This window comes from Megachile rotundata, chromosome 8, assembly GCF_050947335.1.
Source record: "Megachile rotundata isolate GNS110a chromosome 8, iyMegRotu1, whole genome shotgun sequence".
Taxonomy (NCBI): Eukaryota; Metazoa; Arthropoda; class Insecta; order Hymenoptera; family Megachilidae; genus Megachile; species Megachile rotundata.
In genome coordinates this window covers 10,161,122-10,181,623 of record NC_134990.1, presented here as the reverse complement: position 1 = coordinate 10,181,623, position 20,502 = coordinate 10,161,122, and the positions used below count along the sequence as shown (strand labels likewise).

The following is a 20,502-nucleotide window of genomic DNA, read 5'->3' as shown; positions in this document are numbered from 1 at the left end:
TAAAATATAGTAAAAGAAGACTAAACTAAACTTTAGTTATAATAAAAATAAAATATAATTGTAGGAAAAGGTGAAAGAATTATCACAACAATTATTTAAAATTTCCAAAAATTTAATAATACTTCTTGGATTTGTAAAATAAGATGATTATAATTTTCATTGTAACATACACGTTTACCTAAAAACTATTATTTATCATTAATGGAAATCCATTTGTCAACACACTGAAATATTTTGCAAAAAAGTCAATTGTCGACATTCGCACCAAATGTTTACATTCATATTGTTACACCGCTAATATCTTCTATAACTTTTAATTAACATTTCTTTAACTTCTAGAAGAACTAACTTGCACTTATAACTATAGTAACACCGAACCTGAAAGTTGAAATACAAACTTGCAAATTTCTCAACTTCAAATAAATCATGTAAGCATAAATAAAACATACTAAAATATTTCAAAAGAAATTTATGATTGCAAATTTTTCTTTAACTTTATGTAAAAATTAATTAAGTAAATCAACACAGTTGGAAGCAAAATATTTTGAAAATAATATTAGTTAAAAGAAAAATTTGTTCAAATTAAATATATGTTTTATTATGCTTAGAAAGAAATATGTATTTATATAATTTGCAAATATGCATATGATACAAACTTTCAAGCAGTGTTACGCGTTTCATATAAATTTAATGGATAACAAATTCAAATTCAATTTACTTAAATGTAAATAGTAGAAACTATGCTAAAAAGCGCACCGTATAATTAGAATATACTTTTACTAGCTACACTCACTATTAACGTTTTTACTATATAATTAAAAAAAAAGGTAAACGATAAAAGTGTTTAGGAACCTCCTATATTTGTAAAAAATGTATCGTAGATGACATATACAGAATGTTTTTTAAATCATACATATATTTTTATTCCGTACTTTTGATTATTCACTTTTAAACACGATTGTATATATAATATTTCAATGTCAGATAAGATGCATTTGCCTCGCAAACCTTCTAACATCATCTTATCGCATAAGAGCTTGCAACATGTATATTTAATTTTGACATTAAAAGATTCGTAAAAAGTGGAATCACCAAAAAATAGCAAGGATCAATTTATTTTTGTTGCAGGAATATTTCATTTCCTGGACACAACATAGCTTACTAATTGTTTTGTATGCAAGTCTTGTTGTACTTTTCTTTTTTTTTGTATAGTACACGTATATATCAGCTATATGTATGTATATATACTATAGTTTTATACATATGTATATATTACAATGTGTATACAATATTGGATTCATTATTCTGCCGTAGTATAAGAAACTATAACAAAATCTTTTGTGTCGATCCAATATTTTACACAGGAATAAATAAATTCGTATATGATTTTTCTGAAAAATGGACGTGCAACTCTATTCCCTGCCCTGCACTCACATTTAAGCTATTACTCTCTTGTCAATTGTTTAACAAAAACATATTTGTTTGCGACCTACTGATGCCTGATACTTATTAAATGCATATATGTAATACTTGAGCAGGATGTACACATTCAAAATCTAACTTAATCTTTGTTTATTAGCACAGCATTGCGATAAAAATACAATTAGGTAAGCATATTTTATCAATAAAATCGTTCTTTTACTATGGTCAACATTATTGCCACGTACCATAATGTTATTATATATTGTAATATGAAGAAATTACTTTCTGTGTAAATACTTCTTCGATAAACTATTTCTTATACGTAGAAATTTCTTCAACATTCTTAAAGCTGAATTGCTGTTTCCGATATATATTCAGTACAATGATAATCAAAATATGAAATTCATTTATCTTTTGTGTAGGTAATTCAACTATACTTGTGAAGATATTTCTACGCATTATAGTTGAGAGATCATTTCTTGTTCGAACATAAGTTCTCAGAATAACTAATACTGTGATTGATTGGCGATAATGAACTAACTTGCTTGGTAACGTATTATCCTATTAAAAAAAAATAAATATAAGTTAATCAATAAAATTCTGTGTATTACTTAAAAGTAGGCCAATAAAATTATCCTTATGATATTATATTATGCATTTAAAAATTCTTCAACGGTGTTTGTGAACATAATATTAAAATAGATGTTTAAACAAAAATCTTCTTTAATCTCTTATTTACTGTGTAAAGATAAACAAGGAACAAAACCTGTTACTGCATTAAATCAGTCTTAGTTCAGTCTTATATTGTGCGAATGTAACTAATATATTATTTCAGTTCATTAATGTCAAATTAAATTAAATGCGACAGCACTTGCATCTTTTTTTAAAGACTGAGACATTGGATTTTTACGTACAATGTAAAATTAATATCTTATGTACAGCGAATGCCATTATATAGATGAAGATTCGTATTGGCTTTATAACCACTGAATACTGGCAATGAAAATTAATAATAATAACAATGTTACTAGTCATAATGAGAATGTAAAAAATCATGAAAATATATAATTGAAAAATAGTAATGATAATAATCGTCATAAACATGAAACAAATAATAATTTTTTGTCCATTTACGCGTACTCATACTGGAATGCAAATTGAAAGTATATCTTTGAAGTATGATATGTTAAAAACATTACTACAACATTGATCTTGTATTACATTGATAAAGTGTTGTATCGTTTAGAGGCAACCGACATCTTTTAATCGATATTTTTCTTTATATCTCTCTGCGCTATTCTTGTTAGCTTTTTTTCTGCCTATGCCTTTTCCACATATATATGTCCACAATCTTTCTCGTCACTTACATTCCTTTCCAATTACATACACTTATAAAAACAATCTCTTAATCACAACGATCATGCACACATAAGTTTGTATGTGTAGCGTCGAATTGCATTTTAGTCTCCTTACACATTTAACAGGAGACATTATTAACTTATACAAATAGTTAAACAGTTTTATGACGTTGGTCACAATAGTATTGTATACTGTTATTTTTTAAGTAAACGTTGTATACTCAAAAAATTATATTTTTATATTTTATATAAAAAAAAATCATATCAAATAAAATAATTAGCTGCGCCAATTTTAGGAAATGTTAAAATAAAATAATCCAAATTAAAAATGAAACAAAGCTAACACAAGCAGCACATAGGGACAATTTTTCTTTTCACTTTTCAGCAAATTTTCTTTAATTGTGTTATCAAAAATTTTGTCAAACACCATTTAATGAGACAGTTACATTTTTATTAAAAATAGTAACCATTTTTCTTATATTTACCTCTTTGCCACTTGTATTGCGTTACTCTCAAATTTCCACTTCTAATGAGTACTTTAACCATATACTGATATAACTTTATTTATTTAATAGTATTATTTATACCTTCTGCTTTACTTTATTCAAAATTGTCGTCTGGCAAAATAGTTTAGAAACCTGGCCATCGTTTTAATATTAAAAGTAATATAGAATATAATTGCTCGGTATGAAAAACATTTTTGACAAAATGCATTCGCTTTACTCCTTCTTTATAACTTGCCGCTATCTCACAAGATAGCCAAATACTGGAATGAATCATCCCTAATTCTCTTTCATTATTTAAACTATTATACTAACATCTTTAGTTACTTTTTGTTTCTTCCACGAATTTATAGACAACGGATAACTACGTATGAATAATGTGAAAATAACATTTCTCTTCTGATGGGAACATCCATAACGATATGACTTCAGAACAAAAAGTTCATTTTTGTACTTGGTTGTTTGGCACTCAAAGTGAGAAAACCCGAAGCTTCAAAAGGAACCTATACGGATTTCCATATTTATATACAATCAGTAGGAAAATATTGCCTCTAACGCTTGTTATCTGTGGGCTTAAGCGTCACACGCTTACTTCTAAAATCGAGAAAAACAGTAACGTCATGTCCTCAATCACTGTCGCACATTTAACGTGTATAAAATCTTTCTCTTTCTCTCGTTCTCTTTGTTTCTCACGCTCTCCCTCTCTTTCTTTCTTTGATAAATCCAATTAACCATCTTAAATAATAAGGACTCGATTATTACCAAAGTCTACAACCGCAATACTACCATCTGGGCACAAAGCGATGCCCGAAGGTCTATCCATCTCATCTTCAGCTTTGCCGTAACAACCAAATCTCCATTTCAATACTCCGGCTGAATCGAATATTTGAATTCGATGATTCCTAGAGTCGGCTATGATAATATTACCTTCGTCGTCGATCACTAACCCTTGCGGTCTAAGGAACTGTTTTGCACCAGCTGCGCACTCACATTCTAAGATTTTGGCGTGCATGAAATCAGCTTCGATGATCACTACCCTGTGATTATTAAAATCCGTTGTAACCACGTTTCCTTCCGGATTGAACGCTACGCCGCGCGGTGAATCGAAATGCTTCCACATGTTCGGTGCCGATTCATAACCGTACTTTCGTAGAAAAATGCCCTCGGGACTGAATAATTGTACACGATGGTTTCTCGTATCGGATACAACTATTTGGCAGTCAGAATTCACCGCGACATCCCATGGGTAGTTGAATTGTCCACAACGACAGCCTTTCTCGCCAAAACTTAGAAGAAATAGGCCTTCCATTGTCAACACCTGAAGAGTTAGTAATCAAATTTGAAATATAATCTGATCTACTAGGTACTATGCAATTGTACCTTGTATACATGAATACTGTCTACAAATAAATTACCTGTATACGGTGATTATCCTTATCAGCTACAACTATACGCCGACGTGCATCAACTGCCACACCAGCCGGGCGATCAAATTGCCCTGGTCCAGTACCGTGAGTGCCAAACTTTCTAATGAAAGTACCATCCTGATGATATACTTGTATACGATTGTTGGACCTGTCGGCGATCACTACATGACCTTCCCTGTCACATGCTATTCCCCATGGCCGACAAAGATTGTCCTCTGCATCACCGTTGTTTCCAATGATTTTCTTTGGTTTCACTGACATATCAGAGGTACGATTTATCCTCACTACGACTGGAAATTTGTTCGAGGGAACTGGTCTTCCTTGTGGAATTGAAACCAGGGGAATCGAAACTGTTTGTCTGAGGAATATTTGAGGGGAATTCCCACGACCCCTTACTGCACGTCGATCGCCTATGGGACCAGGATTGTTCACCACAACAGCACCAAGGTTTGCGATAGCATTAAGTATAGAACCCTCTAATCCGTTAAACGAGATCCAGTTTTCTTCTTGCGAGGGAAGAGATTGACGACTCTGACGAATTTGAAAAACCTGCAATTAATGGAAATGCTGGACTAGGTGAACAGTAGGAATGCATATCTCAAACTTTAAATACTAAAATGCTTTAAGAGAAATGCACTGACTGTTACATATCAATATGATTTGTTGTTTAGTACGTACCTCAGCTGAAGCCATATCCTTGGTAAGTAACAAATTCAATGGATTGCTAGATAGGGTTTTGGATTCCATTGCTTCTCTAAGCTTATCAGCAGCGCGCGATAATCTGGCTATGCCATTTCTGAGTCCTTCGTCTCTTGCTTTTAACGCGGCAAATTTAAGCAGCCTAGCTTTTTCGATTTTACCTAGCAATTCCTTTTCTCTTACTTCTAAAGCAGAAGCCACTCTTCTTACGCACAACATTACATCTGTAGTTGCTTGTCTTGCTTTTTGCTCTAAAATTTCTGCTGCTATCTATTGAAAAACACAATTAAATTCTAAATATTGCTAGTTAGATTATCAGAATTTTACATAATTTTATGTAGCAACATAATTAAACTATTAAATTACTGTCATGATATATGCAAACATTTCATTTAAATACTAGAAACTCTTTTAAAACTTTTATACATATTATAACATTTTTAAAGCAATATTTATAAAGTTTCTGAGAATGTACTTACTTGTACAGCATCTAATTCTTCAGACAAAGCTGTAATTCCAAGCTTAGCTTCTCTTAATACTTGATTTGCTTGAAGTCCAGCACCTTCAACGGCTTCCATTAAGTTTACTGTAATATGGCCATGATGATGATGAATTCCACATTCACCGCAGAGGGGTTTACTACAGGTTTGGCAATAAAATCTTTGAGCATCACGATGTATATCACAAAACAGTGGCAATCCTGAAGAATTTAAATGTGGTGTAATGGTTATTGGAGGGCTTGGTGCTTCTGTAGATATAGTTTGTGCTGGATGATCATCTTCGTGGCCCAACTCTGTAGCATTCTGTAAAAACAATAATGACATTTAATAAAATAGCATAAATATAAATAGATATACATATTAAAATAATTACAAATTTGAGTAGAATCATCTAAATATACTTACCAAAAATCTACTAGGAGAACAAGAGTCACAAACTGCATCAATACAGTCCCTGCATCTATTGGTAGAATTTCCATTTTGTGAAAATTGAATATTGCAGGAAACCGGTCCACTAAAATTGTCACCGTTCACTACTTGTAGTAGACTATTAATGAGAGAGTCAACACTTAGATCATCAGGTGATTGACCATAACATTGAGAATTTGTACTGCTTCCTGAGGATGCAGTACCTGGTGAACTCGAATTGGAATAACCGGAAGTGCTAAATGTCCATGGATATCTATGCGTCATCTGTAACCAAATAAGAAACAAATAAAATTATATGTCCACTTTAAAAAAATATTTCAGTTTCTTCATACATTTACAAATGCTGCATTATAGATCGTCTTACACAGTAACAAACTGAGAATAAAATATTGAACACAAAATATTGAGGATATCATTTCAAAATTTTTATTTGCCATATATTAGATAATTTTTGTAATAAAATGCGATCGATAATTTTTATTTTGAAAGATAATATATTTATAAGTAATGTTCACGTGATTTATAGAGAAATTAAATTTATTGAAGTTAATTTATTAGGTCAGATCAAAAATACGTTATTACGTAAAGTAATGACTAAATAATTGAAATTTAATTAGAATTTTTCCGAAAGATGATGCGTACAAATATGTAAACATGACAGGTGCTCCCCCTAAAGACGGAAACGTCATTTCTTCAAATAAAAGAGAACATCTTTTTAACAATGACTAAATAAACAAAGAAATATATATAATTAAATTTAGCACTACAATAGGTTATACAAAATATATCGATGATGGTTCTCGTTCGATACTGAATATGAAATTGAAGAAAAATTATAAAAGATTTTAAGCGGAAATGGAAGTACATATAATACTACAAATTGACGAAAAATCGGAAATAAAAATATATTAATTTCAAACGTAAAAGAATAGTCAAAGTATTACGTTCATATGAAATTTAATTAACAATATGAATACGTAATTCATTAAATTTAATTAAACATGTAATTAATGAAATTCGATACAATATAAAATATTCGATTTCTTCTTTAAACTTGAATATAGACCATACCGTTGACAGTGGATCTACGTTCGTGTCTTGTTCGTTTTCTTGATTATCTTGAACGTAATTTCCAAACAAGCTCGTGCTGTGATTATAATTTCTAGCATGATTCATCGTGAGGTAGGTATGTAGTTAAAAATTCTACAGTAATTCGATGTTACGTTGTTGTTTCGTCGTGATATCTTTACCTAGAACAAAAATATACAACACTTGTTTTATTAAAAATGAATAATATAAAATACATTATAACACTACAACAATTTTTAAAATTCTTTTATTACATAAATTTTTACATAAAATTTGTAATAGATAAATTTATAAAATTTTTTTTCAAATTTATATTATAAATTTATACGATTATTTTTTTAGTAATAAACAAGATATTCTGGCCATATTAAATATAGCACAATTTAGCAATTTGCAGGTAAAATTTATTTTAATAATCTTGTATGCAAAATAAAGAAGAGAATTATTTTATCGTATAGAATGTGGAGGAAAAAATTTACAGTAGATGGATGTTATTTCGTTCAACTTGTTCTGAAAATTTTTTTCTCAATTAAAAGGGCTTACACAAAATTTTATTTAATTTTGCAACTACGTTCTGCAATTAAAACAAAATTGAAAAATTTTAAGCAGATTTTCATTTTCTCCTAAATAACAAATAATGAAATAATCCACCGATAAAGGTATTATCAATTTATAATTAAAATTGCAAATAATTACAATTTGTTTAAATATAAACAAAAAATTTGACAATTAAAAAAATAGAAAATTCTTTTTCGCAATATTAGAAAATGTTTATTTATTCAAAATACAGTCATGTGCCGAAATAAAGTATGGAATTAAAAGTTTCAAAATAATCAAATGAACATCGCAAAATAATCAAACATTATTCGAACAATAAAACCTGAAATTTAAAATACATGGGTATTTTCGATTTCCAACGCGTACAAACAAGTACAATTTAACCTGAAACGATGAATAAATAATATCATTGTCGCGGTGTTTAATACGTTCACGTACCAAACTTGAATTTATCTATCTCCCTTCTTTCCCTACTTGTTAGAATAAATCAAAATGGCCCTTGCACTATTCCGGTTTCCCTGCTTTAATAATACTGGTCAGCTTACTTTCTGACGCTCGATTGTTTGCTTTCTGACATTCACTTGTTTACTTTGTTCGTTTGCCTTGATGCAAAGGTCAGTTCCATTTTAATTGCATCTTTTTTGTGCAAATCGTTAAAGCTTCTGTACGCGACATACATTCGCAGCTTAATCAACCGTGAATTTACTTTTTACTGTTGCAAAAATAATAGCAGACTATTAACGTTTGTACTATTAGTTATTTATTTTTCATATACATATAATTGTTCATACTAAAAATATAGTATAAATTACATTACACTTTACATATTTATATATTCATATTATATTATTATACTGCAATGATCTTTTGTTATAAATAACTTTTTTGATTTCATATGATTAAAGGTTAAGACGATCCACATTTTACTAGCTTAGAATATTTTGAGAATTTTTATTGTTGTACTTTGAAGATTAAAAATTAATTTTTGTCATAGATTGTAATTAATATTTGTTGTATATCTTATACATAAAATATTAAAAAGTATAAATATAACAAATGAGATATTTATTTATAGTAGAGTATGTTCATTAAGTATAGTAGTTTAATTTATTATGGAATGTGTATGGCTGTTGAACACAAATACAAGCCCAGAATATCTGTGAAATTTCAGAAAAGAAAAATTCCAAGATAAGTCTCTTATCTTCAGGAGTTTTCCCACGGAATGTTAGCTGCAGATGAAGTTCTCGTTCGAAATAAATTCTACTCATTGGCAAAGTAAATCCAACGAAAAAAATACTTCCACAATTTTCAGAAGGCATCCTTCAACGAGTATGGTCAAAAATTGCAATGTTCACACAGGACTTTTAACCAACAATTCTTCAAATAATAAAATACTGCAATTTACAACACTATATTTTATACAATTCTATATTTTATTTCATTAAAATATTATATACATACATTATATAATATATTATATGTTACAGTTGAAAAAAGGATAACCTTAAATTATAATCCATGACACAAGAATTATGTCATATAAACGCGACATAAATCTGAAGCGGCGTTTAAAAAATGCCTCCTGCGCTCAACAGATGCCACTAAAACAAGAGTTTAAAGAGATAGAGTGCAACACAGAAAGTGAAACTTAAATTATAACCCGAGGGGTTAATTGCGCGCTTGCAGAAAGGAGTCGACGCGTTACAATATCGCAGTTACGAACTAAATCAAAAGCATTCATGGGGAGTCAACGGAAAAAGTATTTTGAATCGCACGGATGGCCCCTTGTTCCACTTTCAAAGACGAACACCCCTGCACAGCTGGTTCAAGGTCATCATACGAGTCCTGAACAGGGAAGAACCGTGATACCCTTTTTAGTTCGGGGATCGAGAGAAATGGGGTCCCGCTTGGAGGGAACCTCGCAGAAATCAATAACAGTGGGAAATTCGACGTACTCGCCCTTATGTGTGTACGTATATGTTTGTTTGTGCGTGTATTTGCGCACCTATGATCGTAAATGTATGTTTCAGACGACTTCTAATCACGTCCGACTGTTGCACATCGTATGGCGGATTTCGAAACCGAAAGTTGAGAATTATTTGATGACTATTGAATATTGGATTTTATGAGTTTTAACTGATTGTAGCGGTTTTGGAACAATGTATCACATAACCTGTTGATGATGATGATGATTAATGTTATGGGCATCGACTGCCATGGTCATTAGCCCAGCATAACCTGTTGATATGAAAGTGTAAAATGCTACGTCAATTTGAAACTATGATGAAAGTGATTGTAGATATGTTGTCGATAACACGACATGGCTGATTGTCAGTTATAGTAAACAATGATCGATTTTGAAAGATGAATGATTTGATGGCATGAAAGTGTTACAAAATGGCACTTATGGTATATCAATTTGTAGCTATAAATTTGATGAATAGTTTGCAAAATAGTTTGTAAATGGTCTACGAATGTTTTCATGATAAATGGTTTATTTTATTGGTTATAGTAAATGAGTTTGATATAATTTAAGGTCCTAAAAAAAATCCCAAAATGGGACCTATGATAAATCAATTTAAAGAATAGCATTTAGTAGAAGTGATATAAATGCTCTACTAATATTTTTATAGAAAATTATTAGTTTTTAAGGGCATTAAAAGTATTTATTTTCATTTAAATGAAAGCTACCATTTTTAATGAAAAATAATTGTAACATTTGTTGACTATTACTAAAAGAACCTCTTTTATTTTGATGGAATATTTAAGAGCAATTAATAAAAACAAATAAATTGAATTTTCTCATGGTAGATAAAAAATTAAATTCTTTAATAAAATTCAGAAAAAGAAACAAAGAAATTTAAACAAAAATTGAATATATAACGAAATTTGTATTAATTTTTTTTGTACAATAACAAGTATTGTAACTTAATAAAATCGTAGTTTGTATATAAACGTAGTTTTTTTTATATAAAACATTTGCATATAAAAATTCGATTTTTGTAATTGTGTAAATACTTAAATCGTCACGATTATAATTCGAACATAGTATTGATATACTATAACGATTTCAAAAAGTGGAAAGTTGGACAAACATTTAAGATTTGATAAAAATGACTTTGATTTTGCAATATCTTCGTGTTATCGAATTGTGTTGAACTTCCTGTTTCGAAGTCTGACATTTAATGGGTAATAACTTGATACAGTAGACTCTCACTATATTGCCACCTTTACTCAAATTTTCAGCGCTGTTCATCATTGTAGGACACGAAAATAATCGATAATAGATAATTATTAAAAGCAGTACCAAAGAAGGAAACTTTCTAATCAATTTATTACCAATTCCAAAAAATTTCGACTGCTGTATCTTTGCTTGTGGCAATATAACGAGAGTCTACTGTATAAGTATTCAAATACTATTATTTAAATATTATTATTTAATACTAAATATTTTAAATGAGCTGTTCTTTGAAATTATGTATATTTTGAAATTATCTATACTTTCAACTGTAATGTTTAATAATTCATTTTGTTAATATATTACTGTTATACTAAATTGTATTCAGATTAAGAGAGTGGTATGCAGCTTAAAAAACTGAAGGTGATGAATGATCAATTAGGAAAATATTATTGCTGTGATGTTATGAATCTTTTTCATACAAAATACAGTTACTGTATACATATACACAGTATAAGTTTATATTTCTAAGAATAAAGGGAAAGTTATTGTATCAAACAAATAAATTATTTTGTACAGTTTTAAACAAATTTAAAGCATCATACTAAAAATTTTTAAAATGTGCCAACTTCTACAATTGAAAGTGGTAGTCATATAATAATAATATGATAATAAATGGAACTATATGTAATATGTATTATATATCAAGATTTGAAATATTAATAGCAGATTGATACAATATTCTAGCAAGGTTTAAAATATTCATGACAGACTGATGCAACATTATAACAAGATCTAAAATATGAATAGCATGAACTGATACAGTATTATATCAAGGTTTAAAATATTAATAGTAGACTGTGAGAATATTATATCAAGATTTAAAATATTAATGTCAGACGGAAACAATATTATATTAAGATTTAAAATATTCATAGCAAAAGCTGTTTATAAAGAAAAATTGCGTATTTATAACCGAAGCGTCTGCTCGCTGTGTTTCTACATCAATATGTAAATATACAGGAAGATTCAAATTTAAATCACCAAACTTGAGTATAACAAAATAAATGTATGTTAAATGTTAAAAAAATAAATGTTTACATTAAATATATAGTCTAACCAAATATTTAGATTAAATTTTTATATCTCATTATATATTTTACCTTGTTAAGTTATACTAATATATAATAATGAAAAGAGCAATGTATATTTATTGTATAATTAACAAATTAATATTCTTGTCATACACAAGGTGTATATTATATTTCTTTAAATTATTAAATAGTTATTACAGTGTGTACTGAAGTATCACAATCTGAATTTGATAGACACAGATTTAAGATTGGGTTCTACATGACTCAGCATTGATGATAAACTATGATCATCAGATTAAATTATCATTTTCCAGTATTTAAGTGATTAAACACTGCTTAAACGTTTTAATTTAATTCATATAACAAGGAATAGTAAATTAGTAAAATATATTTGAGAAAATTTTAACTTCAACTTTACTCTTTAATTTATATTTAATTTATTAATGAATAAAGTCTCAAATATTTTATTAAAAATTATTGTAATTGCATTTTATCAAAATTTTATTTTATTAAAATTCTATTAAAAATCACTAAAACTGTGTTCTATTAAAATTCTATCAAAAATGATTAAAACCATATTCTATTAAAATCCCATTAAAGATTACTAAAATCATATTCTATCAAACTTCTATCAATTACTAAAATCATATTCTATTAAACTTCTTCCAATTACTAAAATTTCATCAAAATTCCATACAAAATAGTTCAAACAATATTCTATCATAACTCCACACAAAATATCAAAATATTTGAATAAAGGCTTACTCACAAAGACCAACAAAATAAAAGTTATCTCAAAAAATATCAAAAACATTCATATCTCTATAAATTCATAACAAACTCTAATAAATGTTAATTGTATTTTCACCAACATTTACCAACTACCTTAAAGTATTTATCAAATCGCTCAAAGCAGTTTCTCACAAAGTGAGCGATTAGTTCAAGCATAAATTGGTGCATCAGCAAGATGACAATGGCGATCAACGCTAAGAATTCTTTCATAGATTAGCCGTTTCTTAAGAGAGAATCTAGCATCTGGCTTTGCAACGGCTTCAAACGAAGCTCACGTTTAGCCTGCAAACTTTTCCCTTTTCCCTTTTCCGTTTTTCCAGCAGCTGGCCTGCAGCAGCTAGGGGGTGCTATCCTTGAAATCGCCATGGCGACCAAGGTTAGACCTGCTATTCTTTTCGAGGGTCAAAAAGAAAGAGAAAGTGAAGTATCTGTCATCCTATAGATGTTCCAGGAACGTATAGCAACGTTGAATCTCGGGCAATTGTGAACTTCGGGCATTTTCAAGTGTATAATAGGAATATTCGAATATCTCTTCTCGAATTTAAAATACATTGAACTTCAAGTTATAACCTCTTATTTACTGTAGTTAAATTATTATTAATTTTAGTTTAAGATGTAATAAAAATTTAGTTTGAAAATATTATAACAATTTACACTACTAAATAGTAGATGTAAAAATAATTTTAATTTTAGTATTAAAAATTTAATTTGAAAGTATAATAAATATAATTTTAGTTTAAAATATACTAAAAGTTTGGTGTTTTTAAAATATAATTTACAGGTTTAAAAAACTGTAGGTGACTTAATAAAAATTACTATAGATATTACTATGAATACAGTACACGTTGTTGAATTTATTAAATATTTTTTAAACTAAATTTTTATAATTGCATACTGGTAGCAAAATTGTTATAGTAGATACTTTTTGAGATAAATTAAATGGAATTATAAATAAAAAATGTTTGTTAAAATTAACGATAAAAATAAAACTATAAGGTTGGCATATAGAAATTAATTTGCAAAAATATTAAATTTGATATAACAAATAAATGTAATATAAAATTGTGACTTAATTATTTTTTAAAAATAAACTATTTATAATTCAGAAAATATTAGCTATTTTTTTTATTTTAGAATGTAATAATATTGTTTGTCAATTACTAATTGTTTATTATTTGTCTCTCAATTTAATTATACAATTTTGTATAATTTAATTATACAATTTTATACAATTAAAATTTATTTATAAAAAATAAATCATAAAATGATATTACAATTATATTTGAACAAATGATTAACTTATAACAGATACAATTTATTTTGTCAGTTCATAAGACTTCATAAAAAATTTTCAAAAATTCACAGGAAATGAAAAAAACAAAATGAGACATTATTACAAATATTTATTACTATATGTAAAAAATAATTGAGTTCAAAAAAGGAAAACCAAACCTAACCTCACTTAGCAACAGTACAAAAAGCATCTACTCCCAATAATTTTCATTTAATTCACAAAAAATGTGAAATATTGTTTCAAAAATATTACCAAAAATTGTCTTTGACTATTGTGCCAATATTATAAGGGAACACGACTGTATCTGTAATACAGTTTGTAAGATTCTCTTTTGAAAACATCTGTAGTACCGGAAATGCCGGTATTTAAAACCTGAAATACATTCTCTGAGTGAGTCTCTATCAGAATGCCTTTGTACAGCTATTCAAACAAGTTAATGCAAAAAAGATTACTTCCTATATGTATTTTTATGTATATACATGATACAGTTACTTTCAATATTAAACATTTAAACAGATGAATTAAACAAATGACTATACTAATAGATATTTCTAATTATTTTTAGTTAAAAATTGCTGGTAATAATATAACTGTATAATAAACAAAATATTTAACATTCTGTTATTAGAAAAATTCACTCCTATTTTTATTAAATTCATTCGTAGAAATAATATGTATACAAAATTCACAAAAATACAAAATTTGCAAATAAAATATATTTAGCTTTACTTTCTTCAATAGAATGATTAATAATTTTATTATTATAACAGTGTAGTTAAATTTAAAAAATAAAACTGTATATTATATAACTAAAACTCTCCAATATTTTTGCAATTTACAATACCTTAATTTATAATTGCAATACATTAAAAATTCCCCATTTAACAACATTCCAATAAAAAAAAATCATTTTTACATACTCGTACAAACCACCGCAACTTAAAATTTGCTCTCACTGTTTCAGTTACGACGAGCAAAAAAATTCCATACAAAATCATTAGTAACAATAAAATATTCAAACGTCACGCTCCAGTATTCGCTACTAAACTGAATGTACAAAATTCATGTCCACGAAGATCAAGTATACATAAACGTACATTCAATAATCGAAAAGTGACGCGGCGGCGAAACCGCCCGAAACTTCAAAAATGTTTTCGTCTTCGAATTTCAATGTCGTCGGAACACTTTACAACACAAACACGGCAACGAACGTTCGATCTGTAAATAGACTTCTAAGCTTTCCAATTATATCCATCGACCCAGCAACAATTATTCTAAAGCATCCGCGGGGAATCGATCGAACGGCTTTCACTTTCGAGCCCACACACCCTCCGTACCGCGATTTAAAATCATTTTGAAAACAAATACCTTTACCACGATGAAAGGTGGGGCCGTTTAGTGCGTCATGGGGCCTTTTGTCAAACGTGAAACCTTTCAGTCCGCGTTCGTATATGTGTACTATCGCGAGGGCGATAAATGAAGTTATCGGAGCACGTGTTCACCGAAACGAAATCGCCTGCGAACGCGTGAAGCCTGCGATCGCCACTGATCTCTCGAATTCGACTGAATCCTGTTGAGTCGAAACCCGAAGCTACGCCATCCCTCCCCTTCGTGTACGAGCCAGCTTTCCTCGACCAATCGAGGGAATGCATTTTTACCCCCGTGTCCCCTCCGCCCCTGTCGGTGATTCACACCCCCACAGTCCCCACTCTGCGTACACCTCCCCTTTCGTTCAAATTCCCCTACCATTCACCGTCTTCCACCCCCGAGTTTACGCGAACTGGAGACAGGGATAATTTCATTGTCGAACTTGGTCCTTCGGTTTTGATGAACGCGGATATAGGAAGACGGCTATATGGGACGAGGGCGGGTTGCCAGGTGATGGAATGAATGGCTCACCCTAAATTTCCTATGCGTACGAGAATGAATCGCGGTCATCTCGCGATGTCAATGGAGAAAAAACGGGATTGGACTTCCTTAATTTTTAAGGCTACCTGTTTCGGGGGTACTGCTATTTGAACAACCGGTATTTGGGCAACCGGTACTTGATCGGGTAGATGACACTTTGGGTGGTTATTGTATGGGATTTCTGGTAAGATTGAGGTGTGATGCTTGAAGGGTGTACTGGTAATGTGGTAGTTCACCACTGGTACTTGAGCAGTGTATTATAATACTTGTTATAGTAATTGATAATTGATTACTGTACATTGGTAGGTAACTTGTAGCTAATATGGGTAGCTGACACGTTCTGAGGTTATAATTCTATGAGATTTCTGTTAAGAATTGAGGTGTGAAGCTTGAAAGGTGTACTAGTAGGTGACCAGTATGGTAGTTGATCACTGATGCTTGACCAGTGTATTGATTATTGATCACTGTGCACTGGTAGTTGATTGGTAGCTAGTATACTAGGTGACATTTGTATTTTCAGTCACAAATTTTGGAAATTATAAATTTTCTAAATAAAAAATTGTCAAATTTGGATATTTTGGAAATTATCAATTTTTCAAACTAGAAATTTTGGAAATTAGAAATTGTCAAATGTAGAAATTTTGAAAATCACAAATTTTGCAAATTAGAAATTTCTGAAAGCAGAAATTTCCCCAACTAGAAATTTCCGAAATCAGAAATCTTCCCAACTAAAAATTTCCAATATTAGAAATGTCCCAAGTTAGAAATTTCCAAATTAGAAATTTTCCAAATTAGAAATTTTCGAAATCAGAAATTTCTCTAACTAGAAATTTCCGAAATCAGACATTTCCCCAATTAGAAATTTCCGAATTAGAAATTTTCCAAACTAGAAATTTCCAAAATCAGAAATGTCTCAAGATAGAAATTTTTGCAATCAGAAATTTTCCAAACTAGAAATTTCCAAAATCAGAAATTTCTCCAATTAGAAATTTCCGAATCAGAAATTTCCCAAACTAAAAATTTCCAAAATCAGAAATGTCTCAAGCTAAATATTTCTGCAATCAGAAATTTTCCAAACTAGAAATTTCCAAAATCAGAAATTTCCTAAACTAGAAAGTCAAAAATTCTCAAACTCAGAAATTCAACACCTCACAAATTTTCTTAAAAATATCGCAAAAACATTATCAGTACCACAAACATGTATTAATACCAAATGAACTATATTTGCACATACATTCAACATTTACGAACAATTCATCGAATCTATATTTTACAACGAATATATTCTCTGATGAGCGCACATTCTGCTAAATACATCAAAACAATCACATTCTTACGTTACCTATTATACCAAGAACATTATGAATTTATTCATCACAAAACCCTGCTATTACAATTCTAAACTGGCATTCAATATTACCTAATCAACTGCTTGAGCAGCCATTATTACGTTTGACAGTACACATTAAATATTTCAGTTGCCGTTAAACCCACCGATATATTTCAAATAATGACAATGTGCACTTTAGATAATGTCGATATGTCAATCTACTGTTTGGTACACTCAATAATATTGATTATGTGAATACATAGTCATCTGAGATCCTCTTCAAACGAATCCCAAATTAATAACAAAGTTTGTGATTTAGATTGCAAAATTATTTTTAAATTGTAATGATTTGATAGCCAGGTGGAGATAAAAATAGCTTGATCACGTAATAGTCGTGTCACTTTAAGGTCAATGTGTACTTTAATTTCTGATAAGGGCGCAAGGTTAGTGAAATGTGAATGTGTTCATGTGGAAGATGATGGAGAAGTATATTTAGATATTTAAGACTGAATTTGGAGATTTGGATAGGAACCTGGTTGGATAGAAATGGATTTAGATATTTAGACATGGATTTGGATATTTAGATTTGGATTTAGACACTTAGATCTGCATTTGGACATTTGGACCTGGGTTTAGACACTTAGATCTTAATTTAGACACTTAGATCTTGATTGAGACACTTAGACCTGGATTTGGGCACTTAGATCTTGGTTTAGACACTTAGACCTGGATTTAGTCACTTAGACCTGGCTCTAATTACTTACACCTGATCTAAACATTTATAGTTGTCCTTAACTGGACAATGGATTTAGGGATATACATTTAAACCTAGACCTAGAAATTTACAATTGAACCTAATCATGGACCTGGACATTCACAATTATGCTTAGACCTGGATATTTACAATTTAACCTGGATCTGGAAATTTAAAATTGAACCTAATCATGAACCTGGACATTCACAATTATGTTTAGACCTGGACATTCACAATTAAGCTTAGACCAATTTAAAATGACAAATTAATCCTACTGCTAACAGTGTAGATGTAGCATCAGTAGCTGTGTATATACCAAACTGAACTAACAGTTAGAAACAGTTATATGAAACCTTGTCAATCGTAGGAATGTGATATGACAAACTAACCCAACTGTTAGTAGCAGTGTAGATGTAGCATCAGTAGTTGTGTATATACCAAACTGAACTAACAGTTAGGAACAGTTACGTGAAACCTTGTCAATCATGGGTATGTGATGTGACAAGCTAACCTAACTGTTACAGTGTTAGGTGTAGTATCATTAATTGTACACATATACACCAAACTGAGCCAGCAGTTAAAAACCGTCATACGAAATCTTATCAATCTCGTGAACAAAGTGAGAAACTAACCCAACTATGTCAGTGATACGTGTGGCACCAGTAGTATACGTACATACTGAGCTAACAAAAACAGTTGTACGAAACCTTGACGATCGTGGGTATGTGATGTGACAAGCTAACCCAACTGTCACAGTGTTAGGTGTAGTATCATTAATTGTACACATATACACCAAACTGAGCCAGCAGTTAAAAACCGTCATACGAAATCTTATCAATCTCGTGAACAAAGTGAGAAACTAACCCAGCTATGTCAGTGATACGTGTGACACCAGTAGTATACGTACATACTGAGCTAACAAAAACAGTATAATATGAATAATTAACAGTGTATGAGTAACAAAGAGCAGTTCTAAGTACAAGGCGTGTAATAGCACGTTAAGGGTGGCAAAGTAAACCGGTAATCCATAAGGTTATCAAATAGCACGGTTACGTACGTGCATATGGCGGTCCGTTAGGGTGGTCCTCTAACCCGTTCCCTTTTTTTCCCGTGTATGGAAGCCTAGCCCCGTGCTGGCATTCCAGGATGAAGAGAATTGATCGCGACCACCTTGTCCAACATGCGTGTGTACACGTAGCTACGTGGTACGGCATAGTCGGCCATCCCCGAGCGGAGGAGATCCCATGCCATATAAGAGGTATAGCGCGTGCGCCGCGAAATCATGAATGGAACCACCGCTCAATGCGAGTCCGGCCACACAATCACAGTCATACAGTCGCTCTACTTTTATTTATATCCCTCCAACGACGACCTTCAGCCAAGGTAGGGTTGATCAGACAAATCAGGTTCTATTCTGCGGAGAAAAAACAGGTGTTACCAAGAACATCCGACGTCGTTTCGGAGATAATTGCCAGTTTCAAGGATGCGCGGAGATGATGCTTGAATGGCTCAATTGCCACTGGGTTGGGAATTTGTTGCGTTGGGAGATTTGTCGAGGTCTTCTAGGGATGTGTCTGGGTAATTGGAGTTAGGTTTTTCGTGCAGGGGTTGCCAGATTTTGGAAATTTCATGATTTGGGAATTTTAGTTCATACCTTTAGGTAGTTGACAAGTTGGTAATTTGGGTATTTGAAAATTTAGTAAATTTGGGAATTTGGGGATTTGCAAATTTGGAGACTTGGAGATTTGATGATTAGGAGATTTGGAGATTTGGTAATTTCAGAATTTAGAGATTTGGAAATTTTGGGGATTTAAGAATGTGTGGGATTTGAAGATTTGAAAATTTTACAATTTAAGAAATTTGGTCGAAATAACGTTTAGGAACCTAGAGATTTGGGGAATTTTAGAATTTGGAAATTTAGGAATCTCGGGATTTTTAGAAGTTGAAAACTAAGGAATTTGGAGAATTTTATAATTTGGAAATTTAGGAATTCGGGGAATTTTATAATTTGGAAATTTAGGAATCTAGAGGATTTTATAATTTGGAAATTTAGAAATTTGGGGAATTTGGAAATTTAGGAATTCGGGAAAATTTAGAAATTTAGGAATCTAGGGAATTTTATAATTTGGAAACTTGGATTTTGGAGAATTTTGCAATCTGAAAATTT

General features: G+C 30.5%; 1 protein-coding gene and 1 long non-coding RNA gene across 7 annotated transcripts; one reads left to right on the top strand and one right to left on the bottom strand.

The window, feature by feature from the left end:
• Positions 1-91: 91 nt before the first annotated feature.
• wech (tripartite motif containing 71 protein wech) lies at positions 92-15,920 on the bottom strand. Of its 5 annotated transcripts, none has more exons than XM_012282164.2 (7): positions 15,712-15,920; positions 7,410-7,588; positions 6,315-6,602; positions 5,889-6,212; positions 5,389-5,679; positions 4,699-5,259; positions 92-4,601 (listed from the first exon to the last, which is right to left on the bottom strand). In XM_012282164.2, exons 2-7 carry the CDS (start codon positions 7,512-7,514, stop codon positions 4,020-4,022), a joined length of 2,151 nt encoding a protein of 716 aa, XP_012137554.1. In that variant the 5' UTR covers positions 7,515-7,588; positions 15,712-15,920; the 3' UTR covers positions 92-4,019. The 5 variants fall into 5 exon arrangements, with proteins under 5 accessions (XP_012137554.1, XP_012137563.1, XP_076390993.1 ...); XM_012282173.2 differs by having other exon boundaries at positions 4,699-5,241; XM_076534878.1 differs by lacking the exon at positions 15,712-15,920 and adding an exon at positions 15,274-15,425.
• Positions 8,418-12,413, top strand: LOC105662095 (uncharacterized). 2 transcript variants are annotated; one of them, XR_001095468.2, is made up of 4 exons: positions 8,429-8,599; positions 9,157-9,319; positions 9,473-9,954; positions 10,016-12,413. It is a non-coding gene; the product is annotated as an uncharacterized LOC105662095 (long non-coding RNA). The 2 variants fall into 2 exon arrangements; XR_013039186.1 differs by having other exon boundaries at positions 8,418-8,599; positions 9,473-12,413.
• Positions 15,921-20,502: the final 4,582 nt, after the last annotated feature.